This window comes from Mauremys reevesii, linkage group 12 (assembly GCF_016161935.1).
Source record: "Mauremys reevesii isolate NIE-2019 linkage group 12, ASM1616193v1, whole genome shotgun sequence".
NCBI classification, from domain to species: Eukaryota; Metazoa; Chordata; order Testudines; family Geoemydidae; genus Mauremys; species Mauremys reevesii.
Genome location: NC_052634.1, coordinates 3,397,559 through 3,416,174, shown reverse-complemented (window position 1 = coordinate 3,416,174; position 18,616 = coordinate 3,397,559). Strand labels below are relative to the sequence as shown.

Genomic DNA, 18,616 nt, shown 5'->3' with positions numbered 1-18,616 from the left:
TGTGTGACAGACCCAAACAGAGGGCTAGAGGTAATACTATCTCCTACAAGCACACCGGAAATAAAGGAGTGACATCTAATCACCACTATATTTTTCAACTTTGCACAAGATGGGGTCAGAAATAAAAGGGGACTAACGCAGACATAGTACATGCCCCTGAAAGAACATAACCGTAGTCAAACAGGGAAAAATATGTCAGGCCATTGTTAGTGAGACGTTAATAAAAAAGGATTTTTAATTATGAAAATTTAAGGCATCTTTACACGAGCTATTTGAAATCACACAAGACACGTAGGTCAGTGATCACAGAAGGGACTTAAAAATACAAATCCACACGACAGCGGCATGTTCTGGCTGACTCGGCATGTTGTCTAGTTGCCCTAAATGTTACAAGGTGCTGTGGCTCTAACGAGCACTGCTGCCTTGGCCAAAGAACAGCATTGGCTTGGGTTATGATGGCTGCCTAACAACCACTTGTGAGTCAGAATAGACAGAGAGAAACAGGTCAAAAGACGGGGAGGGAGGATTAAAGAAGGGAGATTTATTTTTAGGTTGCCACAGATCTTGGGGGAACCCACAACAAGTTTTTAAACTGGAATTTCACCATAGGCGAGCCAAGAATGGACTTTACCTCCTCAGCCATGGTGGCTAGTTGCAGTTAAGAGTGAAAAGTGAGATTAAAGAATAGTTTTGTAACATTAATTTTTTTTTATTAAGAAGACAGATATTTTATAGTACTTCTCTGTTTGTAAAAATGATATACATGAACCAATACAAAATGTGAATGGGAACATATGGATATGTATTTTCTTACACTGTAACATCGTCCATGGACACCTTAAAACAGAACTGGCCTAAGGGGGAAAAAATAAAAAGGGCAGGTGAGTAAAGAACAAGCTTATTTGCCATCAGTTACACATCCTTCATTAAAGAAAAAGTAAGTTTGTTCTTTCTACACTCTTAAAAAAACCCTTATGATCTAAACCTGTACAAAGTAATACTCAACAATACATTTCAACAGCGCACTGTATACTGAAGAAAAAAAATACATAAACCAATATACAACTAAAATCCATAATTTCCTGGGGTTTTTTGTTTTATTTAGTTCTCTTCCAATGTGTGGGGCCGAAAATTTTGCAATCTACCTGAGACGGAAAACACCAATCAAAACACATGAACCTGAGACATGTCAACATTGTAAGTCAAAGTTACATCGGTAACACTGCACTACTGTACACTTTCAAAACAGAAAGATGGGCTGGTCGAAAAAAACAAAATAGAATGCCAATTCTGTGATCAGTGTGTAAAAAAGCCTCCCCCAAAAACCTTCCACTAAAATGCTAAATGCTTCTTGCCCGTGGCTGTGGTTTGGCTATGGGCCGAGCTGGTGCTGAAGGCTCAAAAGAGCTGCACTTGACAAAATTTACTTTCCTTTTGTGGATTCTGAGGGAGGGGAAAAGACAAAATACTGCTCAAGAATGGATTTGGTTTTTTCCCCTTTTACATGCCAACCCGTTCCCAAAAGGCTCTTGTGTTGCAGTGGTTCTGCCAAAAAGTTAAAAAACAAAACCCACAAATGTAAAAAATGCTTCCTAAAAGCCCAAGAAGTTGTAACAGATGCAAATTTTTCCCTTAAATAAATCAGTGTAAGTTTTCTACATAATGTAACAATAATAAAAATTCATCTTTCAAAATCCAATATTACTCACTGAACAGTTCAGTATAGATACATTTTTTTTAATGCTATCTTGTCATTGTGGACTGTTATCTGTAGGTCCATCATAATACTAATTCGCATTGTTTTTTCTTCACCTAAATATTTTATAATCTGTTTTCCTTGCAATTTTTAATGCAAATCCCCACATTTCCTTTATCGGAAAATAAAAGAAAAGGCAACTTCACGTATCCAGTTTCTCCCGAGGCTACAAATCTAAAACATTTTCAAGGTAACTTATTTTTAGTAACTGTGCACCATGACTGCATTCATGCAAGGATCAGTAATTTGTTGGCAGATGGTTCTTAAGGCTGAGGAATGAGGCCAAGGCCTAGTGTATGAAAGGTAAAGAGATAAAAAAATACAACATTTGAGTTTTGATTAAGTGACTGAAAAAGCCTACATGCTGTTATTTCCACCTGCTCTGACCTTTGCAGAACTGAGAAACAGGGCACACCAGGATGAAAACAAGAGTGACCCTTCTTCTGTCCCTCCTGCTTTGTCAAACCAAATCTTAAGGTATTAAAGTTTCACACAGTCTCTGGTTGGATCTCTCAGCATGACAAATATCTGTAATATACAGTACATGCAGGCCAGATCCCACTGCCTTCCCTAACTAGCACAAAGAGAAGAAGGAAAAATAATATAAAATCTGCTCATTTAGACCTCTTTGCACACCATGAGGACTTTTCTTTTTCCAGCAAATTAGGCAGAAGTAAGGCCGATTGGGAAAGCTTGATGGAATTGTTTGGAACAGAAATAATCAGAGCAGAACTACCTTTTTTCCCCCCCTTTCCCTCCCATGGCAACTGAAATTTGTCCACTTGCATAAAATGAACAGCCTTCATCTGTCAGTTCTGCTTATGGCAACAACAAGGAGGATTCCTTCCTGCCCCAAACTTGTCCAGACAGCATGAGGGTACCTCTACTGAGCAGTCTACAAACACAGGATTCAAGACAGATTCAATCTCACAGTGACACACCTCACTTGCAGATAACCCTGTGCAGTAATGTCTCTCCGTAGCCAACGGAGTACATTGTCTGAGTCACAGCCTATTTTCTACTCTCCACCACTAGAAAGCATTTGAAACACAGGCAGCCGCAAACAGTTTTCATAGCTTCTTCATCCAAGCCTTTAAGACAACAGAGAAGAATGTATTATGGATACACTGACTTGCAAACTACAAAATCTAAAAGCGTGCTGGTTCTCCTCCTCCGATGAGATTGAATTTTGAACAGAAAAATAGTGCCGTAAAAATAAACACGCTAAAAACAATCAAATCTATTCCAAGGGGTTCCAGCAGGCAATTCCAAAAGAGAACAGAAAGGGGGAAAAAAAGAAGAAACACCCATATAACCCGCTCCCCGCCCCCCCCGCAAAATAAAATAAAATAAAAAACAAAACAAGGCACAGAATTTTCTGCAAATGATTTAACTAAACTAAATCCAAGCTGGACTTGGCCAAAAAATAAAACCCAAACTGAGGTGTCGAACAGCAGAGTGTACTTTACAAATAACATTTTTTACACAGCCAGTCCCGGACCCTCCCAGTCTGACATCTCTCCACCCATTTGTTTAAAACAAAAACAAACAAAAAAAACAAACAAAAAAAGACACAAGCTGGTTGCAACTTCCAATATCACTGTCTCTGTCATCTAAATTGGGCCAGTAACTGTCCACGGTTGGACACCTCATTGAAACGAAGGCTGATCTAGATGAAGTACTCTTTCTTTTCTTCAGAGTTGTTCTGTCCTCCTTCTGCATTGATTATAGCTGTGTCTGCGTCCGCTGCATCATCTGCTCCTTTGGCTTCATGAGTGAAGTATGTACCTGAAAATAAAGCAGTGAGGTTCTGTGACTCATTGATGGTCTCTGTATAAATGGCTGTAACACTGCCACTTGCTTTACTGCGAAGACCAGGAGTGGGGAGAAAAAGAACCATGACCAGAAGGAAGGAGAGAAGTCTGAATCTAGGGGTTCCGTAGGTGTTACTCAAGCGTAAACAGCTATGATAGCATTAATCAGCAAGACAGCACAATGTCCTCAGACATTAAGCTTGAGATTTTTCAATGCTGCCTCATAGATTTAGATGCACACTAAGTTCAGTGGGAATTGTGCATCTAAATTCTGCAAGGGGGCTTTGAAACTGACAGTCTAGGGCATTATAAAAATGACACCAAGGAAAGAACAAACATGACTAGTTAGATAGTAGGACATTATATAATGACCCAGGGCAAGTCTCTCTCCATGACTGGGTAGATTGAGAACTACCAATAACCATGCTTTCCCCTCACCCCTTTTAAAATTTTGTCATTGCAATCAGAGCCTCCAGCATGGGAGGGTAGGGGTGGGCACTTCAGTGGTGACACTGGCAGTCACCAGTACATGGGAGGTTCCCAGGAGCACATACAACAAGTGGACATCATCAGCATCCCACACTGATGAAAGGGCCTTAATGCTCTTATGAGTGGACTGAATTAATAACAGAATGATTTTTAAGTTATTTCATGCCATGTAAGAGTCTGGAATGATATTGCCCCTCCCAGGACAGGCGAATGCAAAAATAAATTAGTATATTCTTAAGCACGTCATGCCCTTCCATTAAAGATGACATCTCTTTTATCTAGCCTTCTCTCCCAGTCCTGATGCGCTTTCCACCTTCTTCTCTGCCTCTATTGTGCGCCCCCATCTTGCTTTTAGCTTCCTCCCATCTTGTATTCCTGTTTCCTGGATCCCCTTCCACTAGACAAGTCCCTCTGCTGCTTTTTCTGTTCTCTCTCCTGCTGTGTGGCAAAACACATTGCCTTGTATCACCAACTGACTGTTACAGCTGCCACCAAGCCAAACCCTCCCAATGTTGTGTTTTAAGCCTGAGCTTACCTTTATGTCTTGCAAAGTATCGCCCTAAAATGATGAGCAGGCAAAGCATTGCGAACACCACCACGGCCACGACCCCGCCGATCACCGCATGGTCCACGGCCCTTATGGACCCTTCATCACCTGCTCGAGAATCTGTCGAGAGCAGAAGAGGAATAGGAATTTGGGACTTATTACAGGGTGATTTGAAGGTTTGGCTGCAGTTGTGCCCAGGGTTGGAAAAGCCACCCTTTTACTTTTAAAAGGAGAGGGGTAAAGCACTGAACTATCCAGACCAGTGGTCTCAACCTATTTATCCTTGTAGGCCTCATATGCAGAGGTAGGGAGGGAGGGGGGGGAGAGAGAGAGAGAGAGAGAGTGTGTGTGTTTGTTCGTTCTGTGGGCAGTTGTGTGCAGATTGGGCCACAGGTTGAGACCCACCAATCCAGATGGGTCAGTTCACACAAGGGTGCAGACAGGCCTGGCTGATCAACTCACAAGCTATTTTCCCACTAAGCAGCAGCAGAGTCACCACTAATGCACATGGAACAAGATCGGGAAGGGAAGGGAGACATGGACTCATCTGCATCTTTTGTGAGGGTCTGTCCACATCTCGGTCCCCAATTTCAATTCTCCCTCCCCCCCCAGATAAAGGAGACGATCCAACAATTGGCCAGGGAGTGCCAGTTTGGTGACATCAAATATCAGTTGTATGGAAATATCAACAGGGCATTTATTTATATGAATGTTCAATCCCCCACAATTTTATTTGCATGGCGAAAAAGTGATCAAGTTCTCAAGTTTGTAATTTCAAAAGAAATCTAGGATTACGTGATTAAATACATTTTTTCTCAATACATTCCATGATGCATCAAATAGCAGAACTCTCAATGCAAACCATAAAACCCTCTTCAAACCCAGATAGCGAGCAATAATTGTACATTGCCTCCAACCGCTTTATTTTATTTATTTAACACCTCGCCATGCAATTAATTTTCTTTTATAAGCATCTCTCCCTTAGGATGCCAGTTCCCTAGAGAGGAATGACTTATTTGGCGGGGGAACAACTCTGAAATGAACCCAGAATGAGCTATGGCCATGTAAAATGAATGTATAGCAGTGTAAACAATTTTAATTTAAGAATGCAGCTACATCAACCCTTGCTGCAATTCTAATGGCAACTGAGATTTATAATGTAGTAAAAAACAATTATTCTCCCGTTGATTAATACATTAACATTTGGAATGGAAGCTAAACCATTGTCTCTCTTTTTTTTTTATTGAGTCAAGCGCGACACCTCTATTAAAATGATTTACTAGCCGTACCTTACAATTTAAGCACAGCAGCAACAGAAACGGTAAAAATCTTTTAACTTTACATGATTTGTGAAGTCATATGTGAAGGATTTACCATTTAAATCTTTCACTACAAGCAGCACATGGCCTATAAATCTGTCCCACATGCAGTTGCCTGGACACCTAAGAGAAATGCATTTCACCAGGAAGACTGAGAGTGCAAATTCAAGTCAATTTTTAAGAAAGATTTATCTCCGTCTCTCTCCAAATAACAGAGCAAATCTCTGAAGCCTCCACCTCTAATAATATTTGAAGTTTATCGATCAAGTGTACAGATCCGTGACAGCTAAAGGTAATGGTGCTCTTTTGAGCCGAAACCTGATACAATGTTTTCAGCAGGAGCTCAGGATTTACACTTTCTATCGATATTTCCAATTCTGTTCTAAGATTAAGTACTGAAGGATGTAAGTAAATAATTCGTGACCAAGAGCTCCATAAAATTCATTTTAATTAAAACAGTTTAAATTAAAAAGAAAAAAAATCTTAGTGTTTCTTCAAGTTGCCTTTTAAAAGTAACAGAACAAAACGGGTAGGAATTGCCATAGACTATGGAATGTTTAGGTTTAATTAGGTCAAGTAGGTGCACATTAAAGGACAAAATGAAGAGCAGCCAATTAGACAGAACCATGTTAAATAAAATCCCCTTCAGCAATATATCTAATATGTGAAACTAAGTGTGGCAAAAAATATTCTCCTGGTAGCCAAAAGCTTTCACTACTGGGGTAGTTCCGGCCTGATATACATTCTAATCATAGTTAAATTATTTGTATGTGCTAGAGAAATTTAAAAGCGTGATATGGGTTAAGACTTGGTGCTCACAACACAGTGCCTACACATGGCAGGTATATCCCATTTGGTTATTCCTTACAACTTCATGATTAGAAAAATGAAATGCAAAATTATCTCTAACATAATGACAAAGTATATCCAAAGGACAAAACTTAACAGGAAAGCAACCAATGAAATAGTTTACTCAGTTGAAAAACCATAAATGTTGATCTCTCAATGAGAATTAGCTAACCATGACCTGCCAAGGATTTCAGATCCAATCAGTTTTTTTTTCCCTCAAGTCAATTTTTCATAGCTGGGTGGAGACAAACAATGCAGAAGATACACGTACAAAGATAAGTAATTCAGACAAAGGTGCAGATCCCGATAACTAAGGGCAGAGAAGGGCTCCCAGTGGCTGCAAAATATACCCTGAAAAAATTTCTCCTGGGAAGGGCATTCTTTGTTACCGGAGCTGCAGACATGTGCCTTATCAGAAAAATGCATCTGCATTTGCTGTTGTAGCCAGAGGTGTAATGACCATGATTACTGACAGCTGCCCCACCCAAACGTCATGTCCCCCTTGGCACCTAGACTGCAAACATACTAGGGGCAGGGACTGTGTTACTTGTCTATATAGCATCTAGAACAACGGGCGATCCCTGACTGGTGTTCTAGGCAACCATTCTAAAATCACCTCATTCCATGTTCCAGCACAACTATTTAAGGTCTTTAAAAAGTCATTTTCCACAAGACAACCAAAGTTGGCTGATCCACTCAGTGGTCATTTAAGACAGGTTTCACTGTATTTATCAATGTAACCAATTATTTTTATTTGTTCTAAAATCTATGCACACTCTTCACAGCTACTTACAGCAGAAGCACACCAATTCAACAGGTATCTTCCAAGCCTCACTCTGCTCACACAATTAAATAACGCCCCGCACTAACTCACCTATCTTCTTCAGTTTGTTTATTGCAGTTATATCAGTTTACTCTATAGATTGGCAACATCAGAAGTTATGCTTTCCAAGTGCTGCACCCTCTCTGCCAGAGAGATGGACATACCCCAAATTAAGAGTAAGGATTTCTTGCTGATGTTGGGAACAGTTAGGGCAAAGTATGCACATCTAAGCACATCTGTGTCATGCGAGAGCATAGCCCAAGAATTGGAGCCAAGATGCATTTTGCTTGACCCAACACAGAGGGAGAAAAAGACAAATATAGGAGCAGAGCTTCAGATGGTGTAAATCGGCATAGCAACAATTACAGTGGAGCTACATTGGTTTACCCCAGCTGGAGATCTACTGAAGTGCTGTGCCAAAACCACTGGACTGACAGCTCCATGGTGGTTTCTGTTCAATCTGTAATTAAGTCAAGAGCAGTGAGTCTTTAGTCATGTCCCTGCTTCCCTGAGAATTGACTTTCAAACACAGCTTGACAAACATTTTTGGCCAGCAGAGTTTATTAAACATGATTTCTTCCACTGGGACAGGCACTATTTTTCTTAATTATTTTTATGGAAAACAATATTTTTTCCAAGTATACGCTCCAAGTTTATTTTATTGCGTGTATGGCTAAATAGTCTATCTAAGTTTACGTGTTAATTAAAAATTAAATACAACACACAGAGGATGTCTAGTACTTGCAAACCATCTAGAGACAAATCTGAGAGTCAGTCAACAGTGCACTTTTGCCTTAGAGGAAAATGGCTTCATATTTATTAGATCATCAAACTAAAGGAACTGCTCTCCGAGTCTGATTGCTAATACACTGGATGTTTATTCCCTAGAAATTCTGTACATATTACTCAATTAAAACAGTATTACCCAACCAGATGTATTTATGCACCTGCTCCCACTTCTCCCATCTTCACAAACAGCCTTCAGCTGAGGAAAGGTAAGTCACCTCTGCAAGGACTCTGCCAATGCACCTCACTCCCAACCTGCAGAACCTCCCTGTTACATCTGTACTGAGTCTCCCACAAAGCTCTGCCAATACATGCTAATCCTGTCTTGCAGCCCTATTCGTATCCTGGGCCTTGAGCAGAGTCTACCAGTTACGTCAATTTGTGTGGCTGTTTCATAAAGTTGACAGATAGGGACTCAGCTGACTCCCTGATAACTCATCGCATTTGTGACCTAAAATAAAGTTTTAAACTCTGCCTCCAGAGAGCAAAGGCTCTAAACCATCAAGCTCCATCCTTTCGTGTACATATTTCATGTTTAGCAGCCTGCAGCCAGCTTCATAGAGCAAAATAAAACCACCACTGCATCTGCTCTCTGCTTCATCTAGTCTCTCTCTGGGCAGTTTGGCTATTTGCCATTTCAGCTGGGAAAGACTTCAGGGGATATTTAAAGCTCATTATTTAATTTTTTAAAAATGGAAAATGGAACAACTGTTGCAGTCTAGCTGTCAGTGGGCATCCATGAATTCCTGCACCTTTAAGATTATGCCTGGTAAGTAAGGCCACTGTTGATCCAAACAGAGGCCTGAAGTAAAGGATTCATTTCAGAAATCATCCTCAGCCCCACAAGTGGGTCAGTGTCTCACTGATAAGAAGAAAAAAAGTTCCTGAAATAACAATGATCACTGAAAAAATGTAGACTTTCTTCCCTCCAGACAGATGGATCAGCCTTTCTGCTCTTATTACCAATGCTTATCAGTGTTTTGAATGGAATTTTCAAGAAGAGGAGCTTACCGTCTAATGGCAGGGGCTGACTGTGTTTAAGGACTTATATGGCTTTCTGTCACCATACACCAGAGCATCTGGTGCCATCTCCTCTTCTTCCCCTGTTGTCACTAACTTCTTCACACCTTTTTGTTCTCTCTCTTTCCTCACTTCTCCATATTCATGCCTTAGCCACCACTCTCCACTAGGCACTGAAAGATAAGCATCACCTCTCTTACCCAATCCTACATGCAGCATCACTGTCAGGACACCTAACACTAACAGAGTTTCTGACTTCTAATGCAGGAAGCGCTAATGAGGCCTTTCAGTGGGGCAGGTATCACTGGGGAATCAGTTGGTGGTATCTGACCCAACCGATCCTGAAATAAATGAACCTTTCTATTTTTAGGGATGACTGGAAACAAATAATTTTCCTTTTATTGTAAAGTGTCACAGGGCATCAGATCAGGCTATTTAATTTTTCCTATTAAATTACCCAAGTGCAAAATAAACAAACAAAAATTCACACCTGAGATGGGAACTTACCTTGTTTTTTACTTGGTGCTTTAGCTATAGGGAGTAAGGACCCCATCCTGTAGCTCAAACCCACAAAGCTACTATTGACATTCATATGAAATCGCCATGTACAGGCTGCAGTAGCAAACCTACAATGTACACATTATGTCCATGCACATATGCACACTTTTCCAGATGGTAGAGCTCTTTCCTGGACATGCATGCTGAGTTTTCAGCTCAGTTACTAGCCCTGAAGATCAGGTATTGTTACAAACAAAGACTCAAGCCCCTTCAGAGCAGGGGGGAGGAGGGACATTATCCTAACACAGGGAATAGTCAATCATTAATGCCAATTCTTTGTTGGAAAGAAAGGGATGTTGGGGGGAGGGGAGAGAGTAGCGGAAGCAGCAGCTTTCTGAAATTGGTGGCAGGAACAAAGATTTGACCTTAAAAAAGGCATCTGCTGAAAAATGCTGCCCCCAATTTACAAAACTCACTGTAGCTTCATATCTATGATAAAAAAAAATCAAACAACTTTATTATTGAAGGGGGAACGGTCTAGATGGCAGGAACTGACAAAATGCCACATTGTTTGCTAATCCTAATATGTTATTCTTCCTTAAGATTTGCTTTGCTCAGCACCAATTCAATTACAGATGCTACAAATCCTTCTGACATTTAATTCCCTCTTGTCAGAGGGTAGGAAATGTATACATGCTCAGCGTTCCCATTGAGATGTTAACATACATTGGAGCATGCTGGTCTCAACAGCGAATAGCCATTTGAAGGGTGTGTTTGGTTGAGAGGAAGCAATGTAGGAAGTTAGGAAACAGCTGAAGACACAGTGTTGCATGTTGCTCTCTGAGCAGCATACAGTGGTACTGCACTATTCAGCAACTACTTTGCACCGCAGCAAAAGAAAAAAAATCATCCAACTTTCAAGTATGGTTCTTTCTAATGTGTCAAAGCATCTTAAAAGGAAAACTGCAGTGATTTGTTTCACCACTTCCTTAGAGGGCTATATTAATAATTTAATATAGGTTGAAACAATGAATTTTTAAACACTGTTGTACTGCCTCCAGTGGGGGGAAAAAGGAGCTGCTGACTCTGAATTGGGGGCTGATACAACAGTCAACGTCTCAACCAGGGGGTCAGCCTGACATGAAGTAACAGCAAGGACATTCTGCCCCCATTAAAAAGTACAGGGAACTGGAGACTTTGGGAGTTGTTACAAAGTTATTTTAATTTTTTTTAAAACTGGGTAAGCCAACTGTTACATTATCCACAAATTAAGACATATCCATGCTTTGACAATATATTAAACCTGAAGTTTTCCTTGAAACAAGCATATTTGATAAACAGTATGCATAAGGAAAAAAGGAAATGAACTTTTGAATAGTATCTATTCAACACCATAGCTTAATTAGATATATTTCCAGATTTCTGGGGAGGATAGATTAAATAATACAGTTAATAGTGAACCCATGGCAGTGTGCAATCTGTAGAATTTCAGCAAAAACAACGAGGTGCCACAAGGACTCCTCATTGTTTTAGCTGATACAGACTAACACGGCTACCACCCTGAAACCTGTAGAATTTCAGTTCACTTTGCGTACCTGTTTTTCTGGCTTAAGAAAAAAATCCACAGTGGCCTCATGTTTACCTTTTGTAAGAGGGAGGATAAATTAGGAGAAAAAAAACAGTCGAAAGCACCATGTTGGACTATGAAAATGATCAGTGAAACTGCTTATGCATCTCTTGATTCCAGACAAATTCTGTCCAGAATCATTTTCACAGTACCATATGCCATTAACAGCTGCCTTTTAAACCTAAATATCCTGTTATAATTAATTTATAGTTTTAAAGACTAACAACTTATTAACCCCACGTTTCCAAAACTGACATGGTATTTTGGACTTCCAGAGAAGTAATTGTTTTAAAACAACCAGGATATTGGACACTATCGATTGTCTGAAAAGAAGGGAGTGGATTTCGATGGCAGTTTTCGGATAGTGTGGGTTAAAACAGCTAGAGGAAGATTGAAGCTCTAGGCTAGATTGTGGCAGATCTTTTCCCGTTAACCGATGAATGGGTCTGTTTGATTCTGTGTCTACTGGGCCATTCTTAGATGTAATATTTTACATTTGAGTTTCTTTTTAATCTCTTTGCAAGTGGTGGGAACTCAAGCCTCGGAGCTTGAGAAAGACTGAATAAGATATGACAATGGACTCATCACTGGCCCAATTTAAAATCCGAGTCATATCTGATTTAGAAGTAGAAGGCAACATACCTGTAAAACTACTGAAAACCACTGACTGAAACAGAATGTTTTATTTTAAAAATCGGCACAAGAACGGAAAGCCCTAGGTGACCAAGTTCAAGTCCTAGACGGAGTTTAGACCTGGCAATTAAAACTGAGAAGCTGGGCTTTTATCAGCCCCTCCCCCTTGCATAGAACAGCTGCTCCCACAACGAGTCAAGGTTCTTCACAGTAGCTCCCGGGGTGGCTAAAGGGATGGAAGGTTTCTTCACAACACTCCCAACTGCCACAGTGCACAGAAACTTTAGGTTCTGAGCGTGGTGTCCAACACTGCATCACCAGGCCAGACTAGCCTCAAGGACTGTTTTTAACAATGCACCTTCACAGTGTTTCTTACTGCACTTCCATGCACTCCACCACTGTGGCTCATTAAGGCGCTATTTCTACCACCTGGGGAACAGTATAAAGAAAGCACTTAAGGAGATATAGTTTGTCCCACCTCTGGCTCAGGGAACAGAGTGTTTTACTCCACTGATTTACTGTAGCTGCTACGTCTATTTTTTCTGGTTTACATTCTGCTATGTAGACCAAGGTCTTAAAACATTTTCTGGGGGAAGAAATGGGGGGTAACTGACAGCTCTGAAGTTTCTTCTGTGCACCTTTGTACTGTAAAAAGCAGAAGATTGATAGAGCCCTTTGTGCGTGTGCAGCTTGGCCGTTAATTTCGGCAATTGAGATTTACCGCTGTACTCCCACAAACATTTCTTAACAGCACTTCCATTTCTAGGGGGAAATTAATTTTTAAGCTATGATGTGGGACAATTTTTTTTAAGGTCTCTTTGTAGCTACCATACTACTCGTGCTTTTGCAATACATGGACTGTGCCGGAGAAGGGAAAACAAGTGATTGTTTTTAAAAAACCCTAAGCCCAGTAAAAATCTTACTTTTAAAAGGTAAAGTTAATGAATACCATTTTCAAAAGTGCATAAGTGACTTAGGAGACAAAGTCCCATTTTCAAAAGTGACTTAGGAGCCTATGGCCCATTGACTTTCAATGACATTTAGGCTCCTAACCTAAATCACATTTGATAATGGGACTTTGGCCGCTAAATCACTTTGGCACTTTTGAAGATGTTACCCACTGTCTAAAAGGCATAACATGTAATAAAAAAAAGCCAGTCCATCTCTGCTAATAACTAGGAGGCTAAAAAAGACATTGACCATGAAAGCAGCAAAGAGTCCTGTGGCACCTTATAGACTAACGGACGTTTTGGAGCATGAGCTTTCGTGGGTGAATACCCACTTTGTCGGATGCGTGGGTATTCACCCATGAAAGCTCATGCTCCAAAACATCCGTTAGTCTATAAGGTGCCACAGGACTCTTTGCTGCTTTTACAGATTCAGACTAACACGGCTACCCCTCTGATAATTGACCATGAACATTTTCAAAGTGCATTTTCTATTTAAAGAAGTACATTGGTTGGTCGACTTGCTTTGTGGTGAGTTTTATCCAGCTGCCTATGAAAATGGTATTAGCTAAAGCAGCGATGGGGTTTGAGATTTTTCATGCCTGTCATTAGTTTGGAGAAATGTGTCATGTTCATCCATAAATAGGGAAGGATTGGAATTGCTACCCGGATGCAGTAGGAATGGATGATATTATTATTCATGATGACAGTTTAGGATTAAGTGCGCTACACCTACTCTAATTTATTGATGGACTGTTTAAGACTGGTGTTAACCTGTTTGTCTTGTATTATAATTGAATTTGGTCTCTAACTTAAACTATAGAAATTCAAGGAGTTCATCCTTCTTCAATCAATAAGCTCCTCTGCAGTGACCCATTTCAAGATACATTCTTTTTTATGAAGCTATCTTGTTTTAATAAATTTAATCACTATGACAGCTGCTCAATTTTTATTGGCTGTTTCTTCAGACATCTCTCTGTTAGAGAATGAAGCCACGCTTACAATCAATAGTAATTGATTAATCAGCATCCCCCTTGAACAAAGATGCTAATCAGGTTTTGATTAGCTAATCAAACCAGATGCAGAGGCTACATGGTTGCTCCTTGATTGTTCAGTGTTTTACAAGATGTGTATCAACACTGTTGAGAAAAATAAGACGACCATAATGCATCTGTGGGGAGGGAAACTACAATTTACTGAATTAATTTAACAGGATTATTACAATCATAAGCAAAAAACCATCTTAGCACTTGTGACAGGTGAGTGATTGACAAGACTACAGCTATGATACCCCTGATACTATGGTGCCAAGGAGGGGTTGATGGGGGAATAATTTCATATGAGTTCCTGTGAGCATAAAACAAATTATTCCACAGCAATAGGGTCTTGTTATGTTACAGAGCAAATATTTGCATCATAGGGGGAGGAATAGCTCCGTGGTTTAAGCATTGGCCTGCTAAACCCAGGGCTGTGAGTTCAATCATTGAGGGGGCCACTTAGGGATCTGGGGCAAAATCAGTACTTGGTCCTGCTAGTGAAGGCAGAGGGCTGGACTCAATGACCTTTCAGAGTCCCTTCTAGTTCTATATCTCCATATATATTATTATTTCTATATAGGGACATATGTACCTCAAACAGCAAAAGTCATACAGGCTACTGGAACCTGCCCACCTAGATGCAGGGGAATAGATGTATCATATAATCATACTGTTCGGAGAGCCCCTGGGGGAACTGTTTGGCAGGGTATGAATACCAGAAATTAATGGCATACTGCACAAACCCAGTTGCTGAACTAGCATTTAATGATGCCAGAGCTCATCAATAATTCTGTCTGGAGGGGCTTCCTGTCCAACTCTGGGTGCAATTCAAGGTGTTGCTATTCATTTTTGAAGCCCAACGTGCTTGAATGTTGGCTAGCCACCAAAATGCTGGTCTCGCAACTTACATGTAAAGGAGATGAGACAAACTGGACACTCACTCCTAGGCCTTAGAACTGGAAGTTTGGAGCTTGGGCATTTCCAGCAGGTGGCTCTCAACTCGGAACTTACTTTTACCATATGTCGGAAAGCCTGAGTTTGCTGACTGACCTTCTGGGCATGACAGACGGCCCATCTGGCTACTCAGGGTATGTCTATGTTGCAATAAAACACCCGCAGCAGGCCTGTGCCAGCTGACTTGGGCTTGCAGGGCTGGGGCTGTAGGGCTATTAATTGCAGAGTGGACATTTGGACTGGAGCCTGGGCACTGGGACCCTCCCCTCTCGCAGTGTCCCAGAACCCAAGCTCCTACCTGAGCCTCAATATTGACACTAATTTTACAGCCTCACAGCCTGAGCCCCTCGAGTCCAAATCAGCTGACCCTGGTCAGCCACAGGTGTTTTATTGCAGTGTGGACATACCCTCAGGCTTTTGCTTAAGGGGTTAGTGTATGCTGGTTTATAGCTAAGGAAGGGGAGGAGACACTTTTGTAATTCTAAGTGGCACTGATGACTAAAGTTGGTGGCGTTCATCTCTGGGCACATGCGCATAAGTAATAAAACAGTTTTTAAAAATCTACAAAATACTAATAACCCATAGACCAAGTTCTCAAAACACATGGTCTGTTTTACATCTGCAAAAACATACCATATGGGCATGTGCTCGTGCAAACAGGACACCTTCTCACCTGCTTGGTATGGGCAGATTTTTTGAAAACGTAGCCCTATATTTTAAAGCTCTGAATTGAAAAACACACCTATCAGCAGAAAATATGCTATCCTGTCAGTGCCTCTAGACAGAATGAGTCACTGGCTGCATCGGAAGCAAAATGGGAAAATTAAACAAAATGATTACCTTGTCCCTATGCCAGTCAGTAATATCCATTCCTCAACAGCCTGCTACACTCAGTTTGAGAGTTTGTGCTGTGGTCAGGAATTTGAGAGACAGACAGCTCCACTCAAAAAGCAGCGACAGGAGTGATGGAAGAGATTCATTTCAGCAATTCAACTAGGGAATTACTCTCTAAGTTATTCAGTTAATCGGTTATAGGTTTTTTTTGTTCTAATTAACTATCAAATCAAAACAATCATTTCCCCTCCATACACTGATACATCACAAACACCTGGTACATCTTAGCTATCAGGACTGGCTCAGGCCTGAGGTATCATTATCAGCACCACCGGGCTCTACAGCTGTTGTAGAGCTCATGGGATGGCTTATTCGGATAAAATGCATGGTAGTTAAATAATATCTAACCACTTGGCCAATTTACGCCTCTCGTGGCATAGACAAAAAGATGCAGATAAGTTTACTGGGAACAAAACAAAACTTTCTATGAATAAAAAAAGGTATAAAATTGGACTGGTTTTTACTACAAAATGGAGAAGCATCAAATCAAGATTATGCCTCTGGGCAGCGCTGGTCCCAAGTATCTGTGAACCCTGCAGCCAGCCCCCCTCAACAATTTGCCAGGAGTCCCACAATGGAAGCCGGACTTAAAGTGGGTCTGCTTTGCCATGATTTTGTGTACCATGGAAGAGCCCCATTCTGATGCCATATGGCCCATTTCTTTCTTGGCTGTTTAAAAGTCTCACATGGTGCCTCACAGCTCACGTGTGCTCAAGACCTCACAGCACAAATAAAAATGGGCCAGTAAAACGAACAATTAAAAGTGAAGCAGCGACAGCAGGTGCTAAATTAGAGTATTTAGAATGTTCAGAAGGAGCTCATCTGACTGGGTGTAAGTGAGACAAAGTGATTTAACATACATCTATGTATCGTAGTTTATGTCTGTGTTTCAACTAAATCCCCCACTCCCCCCCCCGCAAATCACTTGCTGAAGAGATGTTTGTTTCTTAATTTCTTAACAGTAATGCCTGCATTTGGGAATCAGAAATAAAACCTACTTGTGCAAGTTGCTCAGTCTGCTGTGAAAAAAAGGTTCAAAGCATCTAATTAATTTACATTATAGTGCGTGATAAAATAATTGTCCCCTTCTCTCCCCATTTGAGATAATCATGTCATGACAATTTCCCAGCACAACATGAAGTAGCAGGCAGGGTAGATTTAGTGCAAACTGCATTTTTATAGACATTCATACAATCCAACATCCGGGAGTGTTTTACAAATGTAACAAAATTTCAACTGAACCATTCTCTAATTAGGATTAAAACATTATTTCAAGCCACTGAACTTACAGTTGCTGTTTGACAACCTGAAATATGAATCACACCGTATTGCATACATTCCCCTGCCCCCATTCTGAAATATGTAAATGAATGCCAATATTGAGAGAGGAAAAAAGAAGCAGAAAACAAGTATATTTCTAAAAGACAGGCTTCTATATTTAATTGCTACACAACAGCAACTGTGCAATGCAAAATGGCCAAGATGCAGAAATCAAAGTGGAAGCAGTATCCACAGATTGAACACAACAGTAGTTTACCTAATTACTCGCCCTTACCTGAGAGATCCCCATAGTTCAGTTCCTCTGCGGGATTTGGCAACCGAGTAAAGCCTTACAAGTAAAAACAAACTCGTTTTTCTTTATATTCCTCAAGGGACAACAATAATACACTTAACAATTGAGGATGGATTTACTGGGGAAAAAAGTGAGTCAGTCACTTGCCACCTTTGGATGATTTGAATAGATTAGCTTGTAAAAGCAGTTCTCCAATCGTCTACTTTAGTACTGATAGACTGTCAGAAAGATTCCTCAGTCTACACTGTTTAAAACACATGAAATATGAAGGTGAATGTTCAAAATCACTCATCCATAACAGCATGCAAAAACCCTTCCCAAACCTTGATTGTTAACTGTCAAATGGTGTGATGTATCACTTTATTACAGTTCTATTTAGATTACACGTGTGTGTGTGTGTATTTATGTAAAATTTTATTTGTAGGTACAATACAAATTGAAATCCTTGGCCAATGTTGACACACAAACAGCATTTTATCAATTTATGGGTATCTTGGATAAAAATGTGACCACATCTTTCCATGATTGTTCTTTGAGGTGTGTTGTGCATGTCCATTCCACTATGTGCGCGCCTCGTACACAGCATCAAGAGATTTTCCCCTCAGCAGTACCTATCAGGGCAGCAGGAGTGCCCTCTGGTGCCTTCCACTGCTGTATCCAGGTATAAAAGGCCACACTGCCCCCAACCCACCTTCAGTTCCTTCTTACTAGAAAGGCTCTGATGAGGGGAAGGAGGGTGGGTCGTGGAATGGACATGTGCAACACATCTTGAAAAACAGTTACAGAGAGGCAGATATAAGGTTTTTTCCCCCTTCGAGCAATTGCACATGTCCATTTCACTGTAGGTGATTCAAGCAGGGAGGGAGAACGCACATGTGGGCGGAACAAACACTGCTACCTAAAATCTCCAATTAGAGGCGCAGGGATGCAGATACGCCTACAGTGAGCACCCATAGGGACACTACTCAAAGAAGAGTGAATGTTGACATGGCCACACTGGGGCTATTAGAATCTTGCTCGACTTTGGACAAGACTTTGAGCAGAAGCAGA

General features: G+C 40.7%; 1 protein-coding gene across 6 annotated transcripts in view; it reads right to left on the bottom strand.

Annotated features, from left to right (window-relative positions):
* Positions 1-685: 685 nt before the first annotated feature.
* Positions 686-18,616, bottom strand: part of CADM1 (cell adhesion molecule 1) — a 287,524-nt gene continuing 269,593 nt past the window's right edge. For 3 of the 6 annotated variants that reach the window (XM_039496484.1, XM_039496487.1, XM_039496485.1), the window contains 3 exons: positions 17,549-17,602; positions 4,595-4,726; positions 686-3,544 (listed from right to left, as the gene is read on the bottom strand). In XM_039496484.1, coding sequence (XP_039352418.1) covers positions 3,426-3,544; positions 4,595-4,726; positions 17,549-17,602 — 305 coding nt within the window. In that variant the 3' untranslated portion in view covers positions 686-3,425. The remainder of the gene's footprint in view (positions 3,545-4,594; positions 4,727-17,548; positions 17,603-18,616) is intronic. The other 3 variants (XM_039496486.1, XM_039496488.1, XM_039496489.1) reach the window with 1 other exon arrangement.